The following is a 22,851-nucleotide window of genomic DNA, read 5'->3' as shown; positions in this document are numbered from 1 at the left end:
CAACAAGTCAATGTTTCGAGTTTTAGCAGGGAAGGTTGTCCAAGTCCTTGATGTGTGATTGACTTTAAAATAAAATAAAGAAGCAGTAGCTCAGGGGCTACAGCAGATTGTCCAGTAACAGGAGGGTTATAGGATAGAGTGCTGCTGCTGTGTCCTTGGGCAAGACACTTAACCTAACCCACCTAGCCTGATGGGGGCGCTGGTGTCACCTGTGCTTGGCAGCCTTGTCGTAGTTCATCACCACCAGTGTGTGAATGAAGAACCTTCTATGAGTTTAGACGGCAAATTATATAATTTATCACTGATTTTCTTTTGCTGAATTCTTTCTAATAAGTACTGGTGAAATAAATGCCCAAAGACATGACCTTTCATGTTTGCATATTAATCTGTTGGTTAAAAAGTGGTCTCAAGTGTCACCGTTCACCTGAACGTACCCCCCTCCGCTGAATCGGCTCTGACCCAGTGCTTTGGCAGGACCATCCTGTCGGTGACACCGGTAGATGGGACGTCAGGACACTGTCACCTGATGTCTCTGAGAGATGAACAGAGACCTTTGTTCCTGAAGGTGGCAGGCCAGAGGCTCTGATGATGACCCCAATGAATGAGTCCATTTACAGGTTTGCCATCTGTTTTTTAACGCTGACAAAAGGGTCACACAATGCCTTGGTCTTTTGTTCCAGGGAGAAATGAGGAGTGAGAAGACATGTTTGTCATATTTGTCCAGGGAAATATGTGTCAGTATTAACACGCTTATCACAGAATGATTTTTTTTACAATAATTTTGTGGGAAAAGGACCACAGATTAGGAAGCTGCTTGTTTTTACAGCACCGTGCAACCATGCATGTTTCTAACAAACGGCTAAAAATCCTAGAACATCTGTCTGGGACGTGTTTTTTATTATTTAGCACATACCCAGAGACTCAGAGAAAACTTATTGCTGAGTGTGTTTCTGTTATGCGCTTTAGCCTTTTATCATTCTGACCATGAGTCATAACATTCATTTGTGCTTATTAGACATTCATACTAGCTCTCTTCTGACTAAAAATAGTGCAGATTTCATGACAAAGATGGTAATGTGCTGCATGGTGGTGCAGATGTCATCTGCATCCTGTCATGCATGTGTGGGTTTTCTCCAGGAACTCTGGTTTCCTCCTGCAGACCAAACACATGCACGTACGGTTGTTTGGTGAATCTAAATTATCCCTAGTTGTTAATGTGACTGGTTGTATGCCTCTGTTCCTGTGGGCAACCTGTCCCCTGCCTCTGACTGCTGGAGTTTTGGTTAGAGTACATCAGATGTAGTTGTACACTTTTATCCATTAGATGGATAAATGTTAACACAATGCGGCATTTATGCACAAATTCCTGTTCCTGCTGTCTGAACCGCGGCTCTTTCTTTAAAAAAAATCTTACATTAGTTCACAGAACGCTTAGATTCTCTATATTTTGTGTGGTATCCTGTTGCAGAGACGAAATGTGCAACAGGAAACAGACTGTACTGCTCGTTTTTTCATGTCATCACCTCAAACAATCTTCCCACTGAACGAGTTCACTTTTCAACTTAGTAAACAACAGTTCTTTCTTTTCTGTTATGTTTAAAATGAAAACTGTTGCAATTTTCCGATTTTAAATAAAAAAAATTGTTACTTTTTTGTTTTTGCCAAGGCAATAATGTCTCCATCTTAAACCACACCAGTTAGGACCGTTTATGAGGGCTGCCTTTGGAGGAAGTAGAGATCTAGTGTGAAACTTTGCACCACCATTCAACTGATTTACTGACTAAACTGACATCAAAGACATCTTCAATTAGTTTCAGCAAATATAAAGAAGGTCCTCATCTGACTGCAAAGGGGAAAACAGCCAAATATCATCACCAGGGTGGGAAATTTACCCACGCTCATAGGTCCCTTCGATCAGCAACAATTTCTCCATTTAATCTGTCTGACTCCTCAAAACTAGTGTCTGCTAGGATGTTTGCCCGCTAAAGCGTTTGAGGAAGTCTAATAAGAAAAGAAGCCATAATCTTATCACACAACCACTAAATGACACAAACGGATTTCAAAATCATAATTTAAAAGCTGAAAAGTTGCTATGCGATGTTTAACGTGAAGCTGTGGCTCCGTACCAAAAAGGTTTCAAGCTTACAAACGTATTTGATTTACACAGAACATCTAAAGCCGACACCGTCTTTAGTTTGCAACTTCCCTCATTTCAGGCACTTTTCCTCAAGCACATTAACTTAATATCCTTTTGAATGCATGCATTTGCTTATAGATGCATACATACCGGTATACATGTATCAGTTTTGCAAATATTAGCCAAACTGATATTACACTCTCTGAGGAGCACTACATGGAGTGGCTGTTTCTGCTCTAGTCGGTGATGTAATGGTGCTTAGTTCTGTCAAAGTGAGTTAAAATTTAAAGGATTATTACAGAATCTGAATTTTTTTGTCTGTAGATAACACCACAGCCATCTTTACTTAGCCTTTTCTAACCTCTGTGATGAAAACTGTCTGAGGATGAACAATCAGACCCAACATTTTCACAAGCTGCCATGACACGCAACAGTTTTAAAGGAAAGCGCCGCCTTTTGTCCTGAACACAAAGCTGTGACTTTCTTTCAGCCTCTTTATGGTTCCTGTATCCAGGCAATATCTCCACTCCCACCCCCAGACAACTCCAACTAAGCTTTATGACATCTAAAGCTGCAGGTGTTCTCCTTGACGCTGCGCTGCTTTGTCAGATCGCCCTGGTCATGCTGGACACAGTAAACGTTAGGTACCTTTTTGGTAGGTTGAAACGGACTCAACGCGCTGATTGATGATACAACATTGTAACAATAGGGATGTTTCAGTTTTGATTTTGGGTCACATCAACCTTGTGTGGGAACAAAGGGGACAGTAACTTAGAGCTTCTGCGCTGCCAAGAGCGCCCTCTACAATATAAATAAGACCTGGTTTCCCCAAATAAGGAAAAAGGAAGTTTTTCATTTATTATTTCTTATGCTGGCCTGTTTGCTTGTGATGGGAATTCCAGCTCTTTTTAGAGAGCCGGTTCTTTTGGCTCAGTTCACCAAAAAGAGCCGGCTCTTTCAGCTCAGATTTTCTGTTGCTTAAGTATATTTATCACCAACAATAATGCAAAACTATATGTAAAACGATTTACTAATGTAAAAAAAGCAATATATCAAATATTTATCATTTATATGGATTTATTTACGGAACACTTTAAGAAATCTCAACTTTCCGACTGCTGTCGCTCATTTTCTCACTGTCGTCGCACTTTCCTCTCTCGCTCGCCTTTTTCCTCCTCCGCATTCCCTCTCGTCTCCCTCCGCCCGCACCTGCGCTGCTGTGTGTCTGAGTCTGATCCGCCTTCTTCCCTACTGCTCTGTGTGTGGACAGTCTGGACACGCAGTTACACATGTTGGCCTGTGGCTTTCAGCAAAGCGGGGGTGGGGGGGATGATGGCTCCCAATGACGATCCGGCTCTTAGAGCAGGTTCGTTCGCGATCGACACATCACTACTGTTTGCTCTTTACAGTATGTTGGATATCAGATCAATGGCATTGGCAGACACAGGCAGGTGAAACAGGAAAAATGAGAATATGGTGCAAAAGTTTGTTTATGTCAGTAATTCAAATGCAAAGCCAAATATATCAAGCCTTTTTTTATTATTACTGTGATGATTATGGCTTACAACTTATGAAAACCCCACATTAAAAATCTGAGACAATTAATATTCTGAAAATATTGAATAATCCAGACTCAAAGTGTCAAACTCTGATCAGCTAATGAATCCAGAACACCTGCAAAGGGTTCCTGAGCCTTTAGATGGACTCTCAGTCTTACATGAATTACTGACATTAATAGACTTTTGCACCATATTCTCACTTTTTCAATTTTGCCAAATGCAGTGGAGAGCCTAAGGCTCAGAAGGAATCTTAAGTAAAACAAGGGTGTTATTTAACTTTTGTCTTTTTTAACTGTTTCTCTGATGTACGTTTTGGAAGTTGGGCCAAATTTCCAGCATGCAGTTATTGCAATTCTTCTGACAATAGTAAGGCAAGCAAAACGACAATGAAAGTGCATTTCTCTGCACATATTTTTCTCCATATTTTATCCCTGTAACATCAACGCAATTTTCAACACTTAATTTCGGTGATTTGTTTTGGACTCGCACCCAGATTTTGGGAGCGCACACACACACAAATGCGAATGATGAACATATTTATTTACAAATGTGCATTCTGATTTTTTCTTTTTACATCTATTATTTACATCATTTAAATAATCACAACCCATCACATGCCCTGACATCCAGGGCTCTATTACACTGTTCTGTCAATCTGTTACTTTAGGTTTAAGAACCCGTCAAACTCACACACATTCGTACCAGCAATACATTTAATTCACAGTGTCATTGTAAACCCTCATCCACATTTAAGTCAAGTATAACAGCCTGTCTAAATCCACAGACAGCATGTATGTAACAAGTATAAAGATGCCTTTCAAAAGGTTCCCAGTAGAAGACATGCAGTAGGGTTCCTAGATCAAGTCAGATATGCGTCAAAGCGATGAGAGCATCAACATCGGCCGCTGAAGAGGCGGTTCAAATAGGAAGCACTAAAAGTGATCACAATCAAATATTTTTGCTTGAATGAGGTAGCGACAGTTGTTACCTTCTCTGAATGGATAACTGATCATAAAAGAGAACTTAAGAGATATTCTTAAAACTTAAATCCGTAACATCCTATAGATGATGCACTGTTACAAAAAGTTCTGATTTGTGCATGATATCACAGAGGAAATGGAAAAAGGAAATTAAAAAGTGGTTTCTTGAGCCTGGGAAACTATCTGTTGCGTGCAACCAATGTGTTCTTAATTCAGTGTGATGCTATCTGATGCTCATCAGATATTTTTTGATGCACAGGAGATACAATATGACATGCACAAGGAAGTCACTTGCACGCACGAGAAACCATTTACTTTCTCCACTGTCTCCCATTATGTCACAGCAAATGAAACAGCATTGTTATTCATCGCTTGAACCTTTACATCGATTTTCTAACTGATTTTTTCAAAAGAGCTCGACTCATTTACTAGGAGACGATAAACAGTAGAAAAAGTGACGGTTGTTCTTTGGCATGCCTCGTTGGTAGAAGCAGTAAGTTGCTGTCTCTGAATTTGAGTGCTGCCACTGTAATTTATTCAAAAGATATAAATACACATCTTAAAATAAAACCCTTTGAAACAAAGCCAAACTAAAATAATTTACTTTAGAAGAAGTTCCTCTAAAATGTGCATTGCTTCTCAGGCGCAGCAGACGCAAGATCAGCCTCCCTCCACATAAAGGAGAGCTTAACTTGGCTTTTGGCTCTCCTGCATCCTACCGCGCCCTCCTTCCCTCCACCATCCTTGAGCTATAGGAGTTCTACTTTGTGCGAGCAGACCAGATCGCTGTTGACCAGATGCCACATGCGCAAGAGGTCCGATGGGAGCAGCTTGTGCACCACGATCATGCTTTTATAGAAACAAGGTTCTCGGTTCATTTTGCTGTTTTTGTTCTTCACCAAGCCAAAAGTCTTAAAAGCGTTGTGTTTTATCGGCGTGACCTGCAGGACCTCCAGACACATGCCTAAGAAGACATCATCAATGGGGTATAGTTCAAGGGTGTCAGCAGCCCAGTGGAGCCTCCTGGCCAGAGTCCCATCCATCAGGAAACCTCCTCCGCCGGCATACGGAGGGTAGAGGGTTTTATTATACAAAGCATTCGGGATGTAATATTTATTGTCCTTTCTACGGATGGGCTTAGCCTGGAAAATCACATCCCCGACCAGCAGGTTCTTAACATGGCTGCTGCTTTCCAGAAACTCAAGAATGTTCTCCACGCTGACAAAGACGTCGTCGTCCCCCTTGAAGACGTAGCGGACTCCGCTGCAGTAGGTGTGGAACCACTTGAGAAAATGAGTCTCCTTCAGAGTCAGGTTGAAGAAGCTGTCCAGGAAGTCCCACTGAAGAATATCCCCGTATATGTAGTCTTCATACTCCACGAGCTTCTGGTGGTTGGCCCTTTCTGCTTCGCTGGAGGGCGTGCCAAGCAGAAAGAGGGTCTTTACGCGTTTGCCGTTCACCTCCTGTTCCTTGCCCCAGGTTTTGCGAATCACATCTCTACGGTCGTGCTGGGTGGCCACCGATTTAATCACCATGAGCAGATGAATCTCCCCCGAGCACTTCTCCGGGTGGTTGAGGAGCATGGGGAAAAACCGACAGTGCCGATAAAGCATGAACTGTTTGAAGTTGTCCTCCAGGTCATTGAACCACTGCTGGCTGGAGAGGTTGAGGTTGGCGCTGCAGTTGGAGCTGGTCACGTCCCAGGTACTGAGGCCGCTTTCCTCAGTGATCCTGTTCTCCTGCGTGGTGAACTGAGCCTTGGGCTGCTGCTTGTGCCAGCCAGTCTTCCAGAAGCTTTTCATCGGTGGGCGGGAGATGGATTTATCTTCCTCAGCAGCTCCGGATCCCTGGAAAGTAGCAATGCGAGTCTGCCTCTCTAGCGCGAAGGGAGTCCTGACGTTGACGCTCCCCTTCTGGACCACGGTCAGCGCCACCACCGCCAGAAGGAACACGACACTCACCTGCTTGTACACCCTCCAACGATCTCTGTTGCTCATCCTACAGGGAGACAGAAACCAGGAAATCACTTTCAGATTGGGAATCATTTTCTAATGCATCTTCAAACATGTTTTTACAAAGATTTCTGTGTTACAGAACTAAAACAGTGATGTCTCCAACACAACAGGTTACGCACATTTAAAATGGTTCCTGTAAAGAAAAACCACTGTACTGAGCACATTTAGAGCTGGTTTCACAAAACGTAACACACCAACATGTATCAGTGTTTTCCTAAATGGACACGAGGAATGTTCAACAGATTCTCACATTTCCAACAAGTCATGCTGGGGCTCGTTTTATCTAAGACCACTAAGACATTCCCAAACAGGCCCCTCAACCTTTTGGGGAGGCTTAGCCCCCCCCCCCCCCCAACGGCTGATTCAACAGACACATCCACATCTGAATTAAAATGAACAGAAAGTGAAGATCTGTTTCCTCACATCATTAATATGGAAACAGATGTACAAAACTAATGTGTAAAGGGATAATTGAGGCTGACTTCTGCCATATTCCTTGTTATGAGAGCTCTTGAGGTAACAAAGGTTAATACTGCACTAAAATAAAAAAAAAATTGATATAATATTCACCCACGTGGCTATTTATTAAAGTTTATTACAGCTTTAGTTGTTTTAAATTACTTCTATAAATCTGAATATTGCATTTTTTATACACACACACACACACACACACACACACACACACACACACACACACACACACACACACACACACACACATATATATATATATATATATATATATATATATATATATATATATATATATATATATATATATATATATATATATATATATAAGCAATTTGACTCTTTAACCGAAACGAACACATTTATAAATACATTCTCCACTCTTAACATCTTTTTCAGATTTTTAAACGCCACCTAGACAAATGAAAGCGTTAGTATGACCCAGGCGGAGAGAAAGGATGGGACTTACATGCTGCGCTTTGCTCTTCGAGCCGTTTAAACCAAGAGGAACAAGAAAAACCAGGCGAGAAGGATCGTTTCCCTTTTATGTCTGGATTTAAAGCCGCAGGTGGGTTCCGGCCAGTAGAATTAACGCGGAAAGTAGAAGAGATGAGAAGTTTCTGATCCGGTGTGCGCGCGCACTCTGACCGATGCTGAGCGCTGCGGCACGCGCTTATAAAGGCTCCGTTACGTGGAGACACATGGAACAGGATGTGTGTGATCACGCAATGCCGGAGCCTTTAAGACAAAAGCAAGTGCTGCTGGGCTTCTGCTCAGCCTGCCTTTGGCAGGGGCGTAGCACCAAACTCTGGACCCTGTACACTCTCAATGTCATTGGGCCCCATTCGGCACATGTACATAAATGTGGTTTTATTTGTAAAAATAAATAAGTCATAAGTAAGGTTTTATATATGGATTTTTGCCAGCTATTTCTCACTTAAAGGGATATTCCACCCATTAGTACAATTGTGTCTGTTGTCATGTTACCCAGAGTTAGATAAGTGATAAAAAGCATTTTGTAACCAGCCCCGTCAGTCTACTGATCTACGAAAGGCTTGTTGTTCCCATTCACTTACATGTTTTAAGCTAAACTAAAGCCAACTGACTGTTGTCAGATCAGGAGAATGACTGGGCTGGTTACAAAATGCTTTTTATCACTTATCTAACTCTGGGTAACATGACAGACACAACTGTACTCAGGGGTGGAATATCCCTTTAAGGTACATCCAGTTCATGAAGTAACAATTTGAACCCTGACATGTGAAAATTTGATTTCAAAATATTTATTGTTAAACAGGAGACAACTTTACACTCAGAATGAATTCAAATAGGCTACATTACTTCTGTAATGAGAAGGCACATTGGAAATGAAAAGAATTGTTGTTTTTATGCAATACGAAAAAAACGTTGACACTGGCTTCTGGTTCTTGTTATCTAGGCAGCCTTAAGAACAGAAGATGTACAGAAAATGTAAATATGTATTTACATCGCAGTAAATGCCCACTGACGGGCCTTTTTCTTTGCAAAGTCACATACGATATCAAAAAAGTTAACTTGTTTGGCTAGTTGGCTTTCTACTGACAGAATGGCAAGGCTGTTCAGTCTGTCCTTCAACTTGCTGAAAGCTCGTTCACCCCCAGCAGCTGTTACTGGGATAGTGCAGAAAATTCTCAAAGCAATACAAAGCTCACCAAAAATGCTCTGTAGCTACCTCTTCCAGAAAGCATTAAGGAGCTCAAGAGGGGACAGATTCTTTGGGAATGTAACTTCATATTCTGTGTTGAAGTGTAACACTTCATTTTCAAAGTCTGGTGAAAGAACTGAGTGATATATTTTTGTTAATGCCCTGCATGCTGTTTTTATTTGAGCTTTCGTCATACTTGTCAGCTTCAGAATAGGTGCAAATGTTTCACAAATGTATGCTGTAGTCTGGAACCTTGCATTCGACGCACTGATGATGCTATCCATTGCAACAAAAAATACACTCCATTGCTTGTGCCACTAGGGAGGCCTCTGTGAGAAGTGAATCCCATTCTCTACGAAGAACCTGCATTTCCTCTTGTAATGCCTTGATGTTTGCTGCTTCGACATCAAGGGAAATATCTCCTGCCTGAAGAATGACATTTCGTTTCTCAATACACTACAAAATCTTCACCCACACAGAAAGAAGGACAATGGCATCAAAGGTTTTGAAATACATGATCAAACCATTTGCCTCAGACTTAACTTCATTTGTCAAGCTGCAGGTGGCTAGAACACGATCTAATGCCTCAAGGATGGAGGGCACGTGAGCTGCCACAAGTCGCACTGCAGCAATGCGGGCACTCCATCGAGTGTGAGACAGATGATGAAGAGAACATCCGGTCTTTTCCTTCAAGAATGCCCACCGCTCTGGGCTAGCACTAAAGAAATTGTACAGTTGGTTTACAGAGCCAAAAAATGCTGATAGTTGTGGACATGGCTCAGCTGCATGGACACCAACCAGATTGAGGGTGTGGGAAGCACAGGGGAGAATGTAGCAAGTGGATTGGCTTTTGAAATAAGAGCCTGCACAACTTTCACCTTCCCAGACATGTTCGCTTCATTGTCATATCCTTGTCCTCTACAGTCCTGTAAAGGTACGCCATTTCATTGCAGTGTTTCTATAATCATTTCAGAAATGTCCTGACCTGTCTTTTTGTAGAAATTGTTGAATCCAATGAACCTCTCAGCTATCTTCCAAAAACCACTGCCTTCTTTTTCATGATGTACATATCTTACCAATAGCACATTCTGTTCTGTATGGGATATGTCTGGGGTTGAGTCACACATGACTGAGTAGTATATTCCATTTTGTCTTTCTTCCAAGATAGTGTTAAGCACTCTCTTGCCACAGAGATTAATGAATTCATTCTGTGACTGACTCTGGACTCCTCCTTTGGGGAAAGCAAACACTGAAATAAAGTCTGGTTTTATTTTCCCCTCTTTAGTTGGCAACAACAATATAAGGAAACAAAATGACACAAAGGGAGCCCAATGTTTTCTAAATAAAAACGGGGGAGGGAATCATGGGCCCCTCTCCCCTCTTTGGCCCTGGGTAGTCAGGTCCACTTTTGCCCCCAGTTCGACGCCCCTGGCCAAAGGTGACCCATTAGGCTCTTAAATTGACCCATTCTAATAATTCTGCAAACACTGACCCTGCATGGCAACAACCGGAATCCACTTTTAATTTTTTAGTTTATAAAAGGTCGTTTTTTAAAAAGATGTGTTCTTTTTAATTAGGATCCTGACTGGGATCCATTGTGCACACCTGTGTGTGGCTGCTGTGTTGGGTTAGGTTATGCTGGATATATCTACCACCAGCAGCATAATAAATGTAAAACCTTAATCAAGATAGCTTTCTGCTTAAGAAGGATTCTGGAAAAAGACCAGCTTCATCAATTACCAGATTCTTGGACCAATAAATAGGCAGAAACAGAAAATAAAAAACAGAAATGTTTTTTGATTATTTATCTTTATGATTCACTTTTCCCAAAGCCCAGCCAGTTTTATTATATTTAGGATGTAATCTGAATAAACTGCGGCCATGAATCTGTTTTTAAGAGCTACTGCTTTTGAAATGTTTTTACTAATCTTTAGTCAAGAACTCAACGCGTCCATCCTCTGAGGGCTGCTGGGGCACCAGCTGTCACATGGATGACCTTCCTCATCTCATACACACCAGTGGTGTGTCCAGATCTTTTTAAATAAGGTGGGGGCACCCATTCATGTATGGGTGGCACCTTTGACTGTGCTTTCATGGTGGGGTGTCTCTCAAAATCATTAGTTTTTGCAAATTTGCATAATTTGTGAGCTCTACATTGTGCCAGGACCATATTTTCTCTTCTTCTTCTTCTTCTTCTTCTTCTTCTTCCTCGTCTTTGTCTTTTTTTTTCATTTTGTGGTGTTTAAGCCACTTCTTGGTGCATTGCCACCACCATCTGGAGTGGAGCGTGAACCAACGATTCTGGCTCTTGGGGAGTACACATGCTTTTTTCCTCCTCTCCTCCCTATCATATCCCCAAGGCTCTTTGTCTGTCTTTGGGTGTACAACTCTTCTACATTTTTTCTGGAAACTGGAAATTATTAAAAATGGACCTGGTCAGCTGGTCTCTCAATGCGATTGACAAAATTTTCTCAATGATGAGAACGGGAGAAGGGGCTCCCGGGTTCCCCTCTGGGACAGATCCAGTTGGGCATATCATGGACTCCTGGAAACAGTGGAACCTGATCTGCTTATCTCAACTGTCTGTAGAGGATTCTGAAGACGTATGGATATTCGTGGTGTTGGTGTCAGGTTTCCTGCTTTTTGGCCTGGGAGGTTACCCGGCTTACTGGAAAATTAACGAGCTGTTGAGGAATATTGGCTCTTTCCTTGAGCTCAGGGATGGATTACACCGTGCTGTGAATGCACAGACTCATATAATTGTCAAGATGAGTCGTAAGCTTGGAACTTTGGCTGAGATTCATGCTTTGGCACAAAAGATGGAGGCTGTCGCCATGGCAACTCTGTCTCCCTATCCCAGCCTGGGCGGGACTGTGAGCTGTGAAGGTCGCTGAATCGTTCCAGGAGTCACTGTGCCCTCTAAACCCAACAACCTCCTCTCCCTGTCCAGACTGAGGTGATGAGCGCTGCTTATCGTGGCTGCATGCACTGATGTGTGGAGAGTCCCCAACCCTACCACCCCACCTAGTGGACACTTATGTTGTGTAATGTCTGAAGTCTGTTGAATCTCTGTCTGAGGAGTTTTTTGCATAGCAAAGCTGCCCTCCCTGTGGAGGGTAAATCTGAAGTGCCTTTTTTTCCTCCACCTGAACCAATCCTCATAAAAACCCTCTGATCTCTATTAAGGTAGCGCAACTCGGGTTGCGAATGACCACAGTCACCAATTCTTGTCATGTGTTTATGCCTATGTATGTACGTCTGATCTCAGAATTGTGTGTACTGAAACTCTAATTTCCCTCTGGGATTAATAAAGTATCTTTGAATTTGAATTGAACTGAATACACACGTGGTTTGAGGGCCCACAGCTAGAAACCATAGTTATAAGGCGCATACTGCCAAATACTGTTCTGGGGTTTATAACCCCAAACCACAAGTAAATTTAGTGGTGTGGCCAATCAGATTCGAAGGGTGGCACGTGCTACCCCAGACCATTCCCTGGTAGAGAACAGAACCTATAGCTCAGTATGAGCAGCTGTCTGCTGCAACTCACTGAGCATTTGAGAAGACAGCAGATAGACAAATTGATCGCCTCCATCTTTTGTGCCAAAAATAAAATTGTCTGTATTTGATATAGCGCCTTCTAGAGTCCTGGAACCCCCCAAGGTGCTTTACAACACAATCAGTCATCCATCCACTCATTCACACACACATCCACACCCTGGTGGTGATGAGCTACATTTTAGAAATCCTCTAAATGGCTGAGGAGCGGGTGCCACTGGGAGGTCCTGGTGCTAATGGGCTGTGCTCAGGTTTATCAGGCTGACTTTTCACACTAATCATGCAAATACTGGATTTGAGTGTTTGCAGCACAGAGTTCACATTATTAGTGTGGATGATTAATAGTATGTTACAACATATTTCAAGACTTTCAAGAGGGGTTAATCTTTAACATAATTCACAAACCTCACTTTTTTTCATTTATTGCAAATAATTCAAGGAAACTTTGTCTTTTTCACCCTTCAGTGGAACAAAATGTTAATAGAGACTCAAACCCTTCATTAAATTTCATGTTTTCTGTGACAAAAACTGCATTCCTATATTTTTACAGTGTAAAGAAAAAAAACAAACAGTCCCTCATGCTTCAAAACAGGAATTTTCTATCGGAACACAGCTGTGACTGAAAAGCTCCTTCCTCTCCATCTCTCTCCATTTCCTGATTTCAACCAGCCATCCTACACAGGCCCATGTGCATCCTGTTGCCTGCTCGTGGTGTTTTTTCCCGTTCTGATTTTCTTTGCCCCTTCGCTCTCAGTAGTTATTTTTTCTCTGCATGCTCTGGAGAGGAGCTAGGTAATGGTGAACTTTGCTGTGGGCACAGATGAGACAATGTAAATCACTAAAAGAAACACACAAAGGACTGTGGTGATAAACATCCTTATTTGCAATCAAAAGCTTTAATCAACCTTAACTAAATGATATGAAGTCTCTAAGGCCTTCAATCACTGAACATGTTCCTGTTTGTTTGGGGAGGATTAAAAATTTGAGTTTGCAGCAGGTTTTAATTCAATCAGTTAACAGTCAGCATTGTTCTCAAAATCCAAAGATCACCTCGACTGTTATGCGGTTAAAATAGACTTGTAAAAAGAAACCGATAGAATTTGCATTAATGGGAAATGAAAACCCCAACTAGCAGGAAAAAAACGAAACCTAAGAAAGTTTCATCAGCACAATCTGACATTGTCCCCCTTCTGCCACACACCTAACCTGCATCAGTCATACGTTCCACTGGGAAACGGCAAAAGCCGCCATGACTTCACACACCTGGAGAAACTTGAAATAATTTTTGTCAACTAGCTGATGAGGGAACCTCAGAAATGTGCATTTGCATCCCCTCTTCCCTTCAAAGACCCATAGCTCCTCAGTCACCATAAAGGAATTTACAGCTTAGGAAAAAAATGTAGCTTTAGGGGATTTGCCCCCCCAAGCAGACTTCAACCGAGGATCGTCTTCCCCTACAAATCCATACAGAACAAAGGAGCTGTGATGAGGCTGTGCTATGAATGCCCCTTTGAGTTGGATGAGTTCTCCAAGGGGTTAGCACAACAACGAGTAAAGTCCTCCCCCATCAATAAATAAAACAAAAACAAAACTTTTGGGTGATTTTTAAGACGAACATTTAAAGAAAAAGTCAGAATTTGTCGGTTAAGTTTGACCAACTTAGAGTTTGGCAACAACATGAAAAAGATTAATAATCTACTTGATGCTATTCTGACATTTGTGCAATGTTTAATAGGTACACGGAAGCTTCTTGATTATTCTGAAGGAAATTGATGGTGATGTCAACCAGAACCTAAGGTCATCATCCACTAGTTAATTTTCTACACACGTCACAAACAAATTCCTCTTTTCCCCCAAGAAGTGTCAGACGCATTTTGTAGGTCTGCTTAAAGTCCCCACCTCTGCATGTAGCCTCAACGTTCTTAGGGGCTTGATTAGAACGCTGCAACCCACAAAACAAAAGCCGGCTACCTGAAACCCAATTAATAACCTGCAATGGGCTGTTAAAGTGGTTTTCAATGATTTCTTTATATTTTGTTTCAAAACCTTAAAGCAACACTAGAGTTTTTAACACTATTGATTTCAAACTGCTTTCAGTGGTTCTTGAGCAACTTCATATTGGAGAGCCCTCTGTAGCCCTGCTGGTTCAGGTAGGGACACATGGGAGCTCTCTGCCTGCTTTAGCAGATTACAGAGCTGGTAGCTAATATGAAGGCTAGCAGTTAGCTTTGTCAGTTTGCTAACGTCAATAAAAATACAAGAAGACGACGTTTTCCTTTATTTGTTGGCATCATGGCGGAGCCTGGAAGTAAAAGTAAGAGAGTAATGTATTTGGAGGGAAAGCAAAGAGCTCAAACCAGAGTGAACATCAGTGCTGCCTGCTCTTGTTGGAAGGAGCTAAAGGAGGCTATGGTTACTGGACTTGTAAGTAATAATAAGTAGTAATATTTTTTTGTACATGAGAGTATTTACTTCATGGCTTATTTTGTATCAGTTGGCTTATTTTTACATTAGCATATTGTTAGCGCTAGCTACAGCAGGGTTGTTTACGACCGTTGTAATTCCACTTTCAACCAGTAGGAGGGATAAAAGGGAAAATTATTAAGTGTTGCTTTAAAGTGACTTTAGAAATAACATGAGAGTCAAGCCTCCACTGGGATTGGCCCTAGTGTACACATAGTGAAAATGCCAGTGCTTTTATTCTGAAGGTAATGATTAGTTTGTGAGAACATTCCTGAAAAGGTCAGAAATGTTAAAGGTGAATTCAAAACAGGCTGTGAACATGGGTTTGTTTGACGAGCAGCCACTTTGACCTTCAACACTTAAGGGGACTGATGCACTTTGCAAAACAACGTGAGAGGAAAGTCAAGCGGTAGAGGGTGAGGGGGCTGACCCTGCTCTAAAGTAGTCTTCACAAGAGGAAACAGGAGGTTGAGGAGACAAATGCTCTCTTCTTTGTTGGTGTCATGTTTTATCAGCATGGCTGTCTGCTGATACACAACCAAAACGGGAGCTGGTAACACCGATTACTCAGTGCTCCTCAGAAAACCCTGGGAAAACTTTTTCTAAACTCTCTCTTCTGAAGTTTTACCTCCATCTTTTTTATGATAGAAGAAAGTTCTTTTTCCACAAATGGTTCCAGCAGTTTAGGATCAGGGTTACAGCCGACGGCCACCTGGCTGCATGTGCGTCAGTCTGTCATGTGTAGCCTGTTTCCTCACATTGTGCTGAGGCACACCGGCTGCATCCACACTCCATGTGTCATCACAGGGGGGGTGGGGGGGTGGCACAGCATGAAGCATTACCACCACCTGCTCTGCCAAAACAATCACACACCAATGCTTTTATTGCATCAGGTTGACCCATAATCCCACGTTTTCATTACCAATCAGATGACATGTAAATGATGGATTTTCAGTTAGTTTGGTTCAAGAGCAGCACGAGCTATTCCTGATCATCAGGATGCTGAAGTTTTCCTGTTTGGTGTTTCTGAAGCAAAAAGGTTAATTAGTGGGATGGTCAGGATGACGTCATAAGTGATAAGTCACTTGAGCGGCACACCGTGGAAAAGATCACAAGGTTGAGTCATATACCTCCCAAAGATTAGTTCCACATTAAAAGACTTGTCAGAGCTCCTACACCTTAATTTTATGGATGTTACATCGATAAGTGCCTTTTCCACCCACTTTTTAATGCAGGAATAAAAGCAAAATTGCATTTAAGTCTAGTAATAAAATACACATAAATAAATAACCTGTGTTTATTCTAGAAGCCACAAACCGTTGGAGCTCTTTCAGTTGTATAACCTGAACCGAAGCAAGCAAAACAGACTAAAAAGACCAGCAAACAGGTGACGTGGCACAAATATAATTCAAATCACAACGAGAAAATAAGAACATCATCTATCCATCTGCACAAGAACACAAAAGTAGCACATACTTTTATATATAATATACAACACAAGTTAGAAGAGAAAATGAAGAGAAAATGTAGAATTTAAGAGATTTACAAAAAATAATTCAAGTTTTCTGAGCACATGCACGACATTTTTAATACGATGTAACACAAGCTCTAACCAGAGGAGTCACACAGAGATCTGCATGTTTCCTGGAGAGTCAGATAAAATGATGGTTTTTACATTTTAAGCTCAACCAATACAGTCACAAATTATTCATGAAGAAGTTTTCCACATGAGTTCAAATCAAACTAAAGCACACCAAAACATTCATGGTCATTTTATTCTTTAGTACTCTTTCAATTGTCGTATCAAGTACATAAAGAGCACATTTATAGATCTAATAAATAAACAAATTATTTTATTTCTTTATTTCAACCAATGACTGAGGACACATCCGAACACACAACACCAAAAAGAAAATCTGAAATTCACGGACTTCGAGGTCCACAGAGTTGCTAGTTGTGATTATGGTCAGCCTTATTATGTTACCAGGGTAGTTTGTGCTGCAGCCAAATGGAGGAAATATTCAGAGCCACAATCCAACACATTGTTCCACCCACTCCTCTTCCTCCTCTTGCTGCTCTAGCATTCCCCTAACCGTCTCTGTAGGCCTGAGCCTCGATTCCAACCCGGGGAGGGGGATGAAGTTTCAGGAAGCCCCACGCTTCTGGGGAGATAGCGCTTGCCTATGGTGACAGCTCCCTCTCACCTCCTCTTGGACTGCCTGCCTGGAGATGGGGAGAAAAGAAGAAATTAAGGAGACAGAAAGTTGGGTGGGACGTCTACCCCAAACCAGTTCATTAAAAAAAAAAAAAAAAAAAAAAAACCTACAAATCCTGGGAAATCAAAGGCTTAAAAATAAAAAACTAAACTTTTTTGGGCATGTTGTATTATTTTCTCAGCAAAAACACATCCAAAGCATTCATTTGACTTTATGCTTGAATCTGCAAATGCAGATGGCAGGATGGGGTAGGTTTGAGTCATCAGGTCTCGCTCCTCCCCTGTTTTGTAAACACCAATGCACACTTTCCCTAAGTTGCGAGCAGCGGGGGACTTAATCCCCGCAGTTTAGAAGAAGTGATTCCTTTATTTGATCTGGTCAGCACTTTTGATAATGCTGTAAAAGATGAAAATGCATTTTTGGCTGTGAGACGTACAGAAATTTGTTCGGTCTTCCTAAGGAAGAGTATAATCACCAGGAATGGTTAGTTTTTATTGTCGGGAGTTTTTCAAAAACTGAGCAAGAATGTGTGATCATGATTTCACAGACTGTTTATTAAACCTTCGCCAGTACCAGAAAATCGTTCAGATAAATTATTTCTTCAAACTGGCGTCATTCCAACAATAAAATCACCCGATGGAGGAGCCAGAGTGGTGGTTAAAACCAAAATGTTAACAGCTAACCTCTCGCAAGAATGGTTACAAAGTTTGGTGTGTGTGTGTGCGTATTCGTAAAGCTGCGTTCTTTTTCTTCGTGCTACATTATATAGGGTTACAATATGCAATGGGTGGAATTCACACGGGTGGAGGCGGGATTTCCATCAAATAACTTGTATTTTAGAACAAATTACGTCTCCATAACGCCAATGGTAATATTTTATTTCATATATGGGCCTATCATTGCTCTGAAAAGTAGCATGATACAGGTTCTTAAAAAATACTCCTTTAAACATCTTTTGTACGTTCATTCTGTGTATTTTTTCTAACTCCAACACAGCAAAAGAGCTGTTTTACCTTGTTTTACCACCCACAGAGACGATGGGGTCTACACACTGGATCACGCATGGGACTGCGTTATCGGCGATGGACGCACGGGCAGCAGAGGGCGACGCCGTCCTCTTCTGCCCGCGGATAAACAGAAAAGGAAGTGATGCCGCCAACAGCGGCGAGCTCTGAGGGAGGCTAAAGCGATAGCCAAAGCGTCAGCAAAAACAAGGTAAAACAACTCTTTGGCTGTGTTGGAAAAAGAACCAAGTATGTATCTTGTTTTATTTGCCAAGATATCGAGAGAGACCGAAGCAGAAGCAAAAGGATTTAGCTCTCCAGGTCAGTCTTGCAACGCTTCACTGGAGCCTCAGCGGGTCTACCATTGAACTGAGCAGTTTTGTGTCTTGCCAACAACAGCGCACTATCGGTTTGGTAGGCGGCGTTAGCACCAGCACTGCAATGGGGGGAAAAACAAAAATGGCTGCAGTTCATTTGAAACAGCTTTGGCATCAACTTTGGACTATTAGACGGGCTTTTCTCTGAGTCAAGAGCAGATAGAGGTACTTTAGTTCTTTATTTAGAAAAAGGACATACTTGCATCTATGGCGTTTGGTCGACTTCCCTGTTGACTGACATAAGGTAAATGGCCCGTGTTTGTATAGCACCTTCTCGGGGTTCTACAACCCCACATGGCGCATCACAACACAATCGGTCACACACATACTGTATTTAGCTGTGAGTACATCACATTGTTTGTTGTCCAGTTTGAAAGTGAGACGTAGATTGAGATCTTGGCCAGATTATGCATTCACTTATGTAGGATGGCTTGCCAGGATAATGTTTTTTCACTGTGGATTAAAATTTTCCAGCTTACTGTGAAGAAAAGGGAAGGCGTCTTCCACCAAAGAGACAAAAACTCGGATTCCTTACCGATATCATCAGTGAGAACAGGAGTCGCAGTCCTTGAGTACTTCTTCCTTATCTTCTTGTTGCCTGGCAACAAACCTGTCATCTGTCATCACATCCGGCCAGCGTGGCTGACCTGTCTTGACTAAGATAATGCTGAATATTCCACCCAACAGCAGAGCCTCTTCTTGTTTGCACTAACAGGGTCAGTTCTAGCTCTCCTTTGGTAAAGTCAGCGTCACACTGTCTATAGAATAAAGGTGGGCCTTACTTCTCACTGTGTGGTTTGGTGTTCCCTCTCTTCAGTCACACCAGACCTCAACTAGCAGCAAAGATGACTTAAAGCTTGACTGGAATTCAAGTTAATATAAAACTAAATAATTTAGCCCCAAATGCTCTCTGTAGACTTGTGTCTGCTTGCTGTTTCATGAGCTGAGCCATGATTAAAGGAAGCTATTCGCTTATGTCGGACACTTTCCAGACCTCAAACGTACAACCCACTCGCAGGAGGATGTTGTGGATTTGAGAGACCATTAGGCGCTATTACAAGCTTTATGGTCAGAGGTACCGGGTGGAAGAGCCGGAAGAAATCGCTTATGAAATGCAGTTAAGATGCATGAGAGCATGGGGAGATGCTATCACCATGCTAAGAGCACCAGATCTTGTCTGCATTGTTTCAACTTCTCTGCATGATACGACATGTACGCGCTAATAAAGCCAGTTGGATCCGACAGACTGTTGACTTTTTTCAGCAAAAACTTAACGCAATTTGCTGTTTTTGTTTGTTTCTGGAAAATAATTGGATAAAACCCCAACAATGATAAGTTGTTGCCTTGTTCTTGCCCTTCTTTTAGTCTTCACAGAAAACAAAGCATGTTACGTACGTCTGTAAATGAGTTTAGCGTTTTTATTTCTTCTTAAAGTCTTGCATCCATTAAAGACACAAATCCTAATCCTCTTTGAGATGTGGGAACAAATAAGATTAAGAATTTTCTGACATAATGCTTTGGCGTAAACACACTCAGACGGACTCTTTTTTTCACTGAACAGTCCAGTCTGAGTGAGTGTGAAAAAACTAGTCTGATGTCTAGATTTAGGAACTTTACAGGCTGAGTATCGTCATCAGTGGAGAAATTCTCCAAACAATGTGAGGCCAGATTTAGTTACAGACTCAGATCAACTGTAATTTAAGATAGGAGAAACTGAGAAATGGGAAAACCAGACTCTTGGTGCTACTGCCTCATACCATGATGAGAGCAACCAAAATGTACGAGATGTTGCCCGGCCAAACAAGAACCAGAACTAGGAACCAGAGCACCCTGGTGAAAAGTGGGCTACTGGAACAAAGCGGAAATGGGGGCGATGCGAGAACCTGAATCTGTTGGAATGCTACTACTCCAGTAACTCTAGCCAGAGGTGTTGCGTGCAGAGAAAGTACAAAGAAGGGTTACTTTGAAACCCACGTTCAACCTTAACAGCCAAACAACTAGTTGCTCAGCGTTCCAACACCCACAAACATAAACTAATAAAAACACCAGACAGCTCAGTCCAGAAACGTGCAGCTCTAGGAACAGCAAAGATACTGCAGAACCCTCAAGCTCCCAGGCCTCTGGTAGAGGACCCCACCACCCGTGGAGGGTGAGATTGGATTTATTAAGTAAAAACATACGTACATAAAACAGATCAGGTGTGAAACACAGAAAAGATAGGTTTGGAAACTTTTAGTGTTGTTTTATAAAGATGCTCCTGAGATCTGATGTTTAACTATGATTAAATGTCAGCAATAACTTTAATCAAGTAAAAAAAAAAAAGAAATCACAATTTAGCAATTGTCCAGTAATTTTTGCTATAATATGTTCATTTGGTAGCATCACTGTCAATGTGGATGTTTGTACGACTTCATAAGTCATATTTCATTTGCATCCTGCACTTGGAAGACCTGTTTGCCTAATGTTTAAGAGATAATGTAACAAACGTGTAATTTTTACATGCTGAATCCTCTTTGCTGTTAAAAGTCAGAGATTCTGCATGTGAAAAGCTGTATTTGTCCATTAAACAGACATTATGACTCGTGAATCACTTCCTGAGTTGATTTCCCATCATTAGCAGATGCTTACCTCCTCCTTCTCCTTCTCCTCCCCTTCTTCCTGTGGAGCTGGTAGAACCGGGCCGGTTGCTCTGCTGCGGCTCGGATTGTGAAAACTGGGGTGCCAGGTTGAGCCTGCCATCCCTGTGAGCTCTGTTCTGGTTGTCTGTGGTGTCGGGTGTGCGGGGAATCTTGGGCTTGCTCAAAAGCTCTGGGGCATAATCCCCCCTGGAGATGAGAGGAGAAAATGGAAATGTTACATATTGTTTTGCTGTAATTCTAGATTATGAGATTAAACAACAATCACCTTGTGTAAAATCAGACATGTGAAATTAAACTAAGGTGGGAGATGAGTGTAGACCACTGAGACATTTCCTTCTTTAAGAGTTAAAGAAAGAAAATGATCTTTTACACAGCGCATCTCAAGATAAAAATCACAAGGTGCTTCACAAGAACAAAAAAAAGTTAAACATATTTTTTTTTAATTGTAAAAGTATGGTTAAAATGAGAGAAAAAAAACTGTGAATAAAAGATGCAAGAAAAAGGCGGGATCCCGGGAAAGGCGGAGTTGGTAGTTTGGCAGCTTTTTAAAGGAGACCACCGAGTTCACTGATCTCAAGCTGAGGGGTCGAGAGTTCCAGGTTCAAGAGTTAAGTAAAATATTGTTTACAGCTCAGGTTTGCAGACTCAGTTAGATGTTTTAGCTGCATTTTAGTCCTATTATGCTTACTTACTTTTTGCATTTTGTTCAAAGAAGAGTCGTGTTCTTATTCCATGTGATTTTTGTTCATCATGAGGTGCAGCCATGACCAGATTCAGGTTCATAAAGAATGTATGGCTGTCCTGACTGACCTTGTGCTTGACATTTAATGGTGTTCATTTCAGTCGATACTTCTATCTCTGGTTACAACCAATAATGATCTGATCTATATTTAGTGTAATGATACGTGTAAAATGCACAGGATCCCACAGCTGCAGCCTTTTCAGAATAATATCAGGGTATCTGCAGGTTTAAAGAAGGCAAGTAAAAGACTTTTAGGACCTTTTTTAAGGTTTCTCGAATGGAAAAAGGCATGTGACCACCTTTCCAATAGTTTCGTCCAAACCTTTATTTACTTAAGGGTCTAACAAATAACACAAGCATGAAAATAATTGCTCTGCAGAGGATGAAAGTCTTTGTGTTTACTAAAACAAATTCTGCAGGACCACTAAACCTGCACTTGCCCATGGCTAATGCACCCACTAGCTACAGTGGCTAATAGAATAGAATAGAAAATAATAGAATAGACTTTATTGATCCCACTGTGGGGAAATGCACTTGTTACAGCAGCACACAGTACAGGCCAAACATTTGGACACACCTTCTCATTCAATGTGTTTTCTTTATTTTCATGACCATGACCATTTAAAAAGGGGCCAACAAGTGCTAAACACCTCTGGGAACTCCTTCAAGACTGTTGGAAAACCATTTCAGGTGACTACCTCTTGAAGCTCATCAAGAGAATGCCAAGAGTGTGCAAAGCAGTAATGAGAGCAAAGGGTGGCTATTCAGAAAAAAATAAAACATAAAACATGTTTTCAGATGTTTCACCTTTTTTGGTTAAGTACATAACTCCACATGTGTTCATTCATAGTTTTGATGCCTTCAGTGAGAATCTACCAATGTAAATGGTCCTGAAAATAAAGACAACACATTGAATGAGATAGGTGTGTCCAAAATTTTGGCCTGTACTGTACACTTAAGAAAATAATTTGAAGGAAAATAGTAGCAAAGGTACACGTATATGCAC

General features: G+C 41.5%; 2 protein-coding genes across 5 annotated transcripts in view; both read right to left on the bottom strand.

Annotated features, from left to right (window-relative positions):
* Positions 1 to 4,747: 4,747 nt before the first annotated feature.
* Positions 4,748 to 7,771, bottom strand: b3gnt7 (UDP-GlcNAc:betaGal beta-1,3-N-acetylglucosaminyltransferase 7). Its single transcript, XM_015970728.3, has 2 exons — positions 7,632 to 7,771; positions 4,748 to 6,674 (listed from the first exon to the last, which is right to left on the bottom strand). Coding segments are annotated over exons 1-2 (1,251 nt in total). The 5' UTR covers positions 7,634 to 7,771; the 3' UTR covers positions 4,748 to 5,425.
* A 9,114-nt stretch (positions 7,772 to 16,885) lies between these two features.
* LOC107392757 (lisH domain-containing protein ARMC9) overlaps positions 16,886 to 22,851 on the bottom strand; it is a 37,383-nt gene continuing 31,417 nt past the window's right edge. For all 4 annotated transcript variants that reach the window (XM_015970722.3, XM_054752263.2, XM_015970725.3 and 1 more), the window contains 2 exons: positions 21,093 to 21,289; positions 16,886 to 17,090 (listed from right to left, as the gene is read on the bottom strand). In XM_015970722.3, the coding sequence (XP_015826208.3) occupies positions 17,068 to 17,090; positions 21,093 to 21,289 (220 nt within the window). In that variant the 3' untranslated portion in view covers positions 16,886 to 17,067. The remainder of the gene's footprint in view (positions 17,091 to 21,092; positions 21,290 to 22,851) is intronic.

The sequence above is a fragment of the Nothobranchius furzeri genome, chromosome 8, assembly GCF_043380555.1.
Source record: "Nothobranchius furzeri strain GRZ-AD chromosome 8, NfurGRZ-RIMD1, whole genome shotgun sequence".
NCBI classification, from domain to species: Eukaryota; Metazoa; Chordata; class Actinopteri; order Cyprinodontiformes; family Nothobranchiidae; genus Nothobranchius; species Nothobranchius furzeri.
Note: the sequence above shows the minus strand (reverse complement) of the source record. Positions and strands in the feature narration are given on the sequence as shown.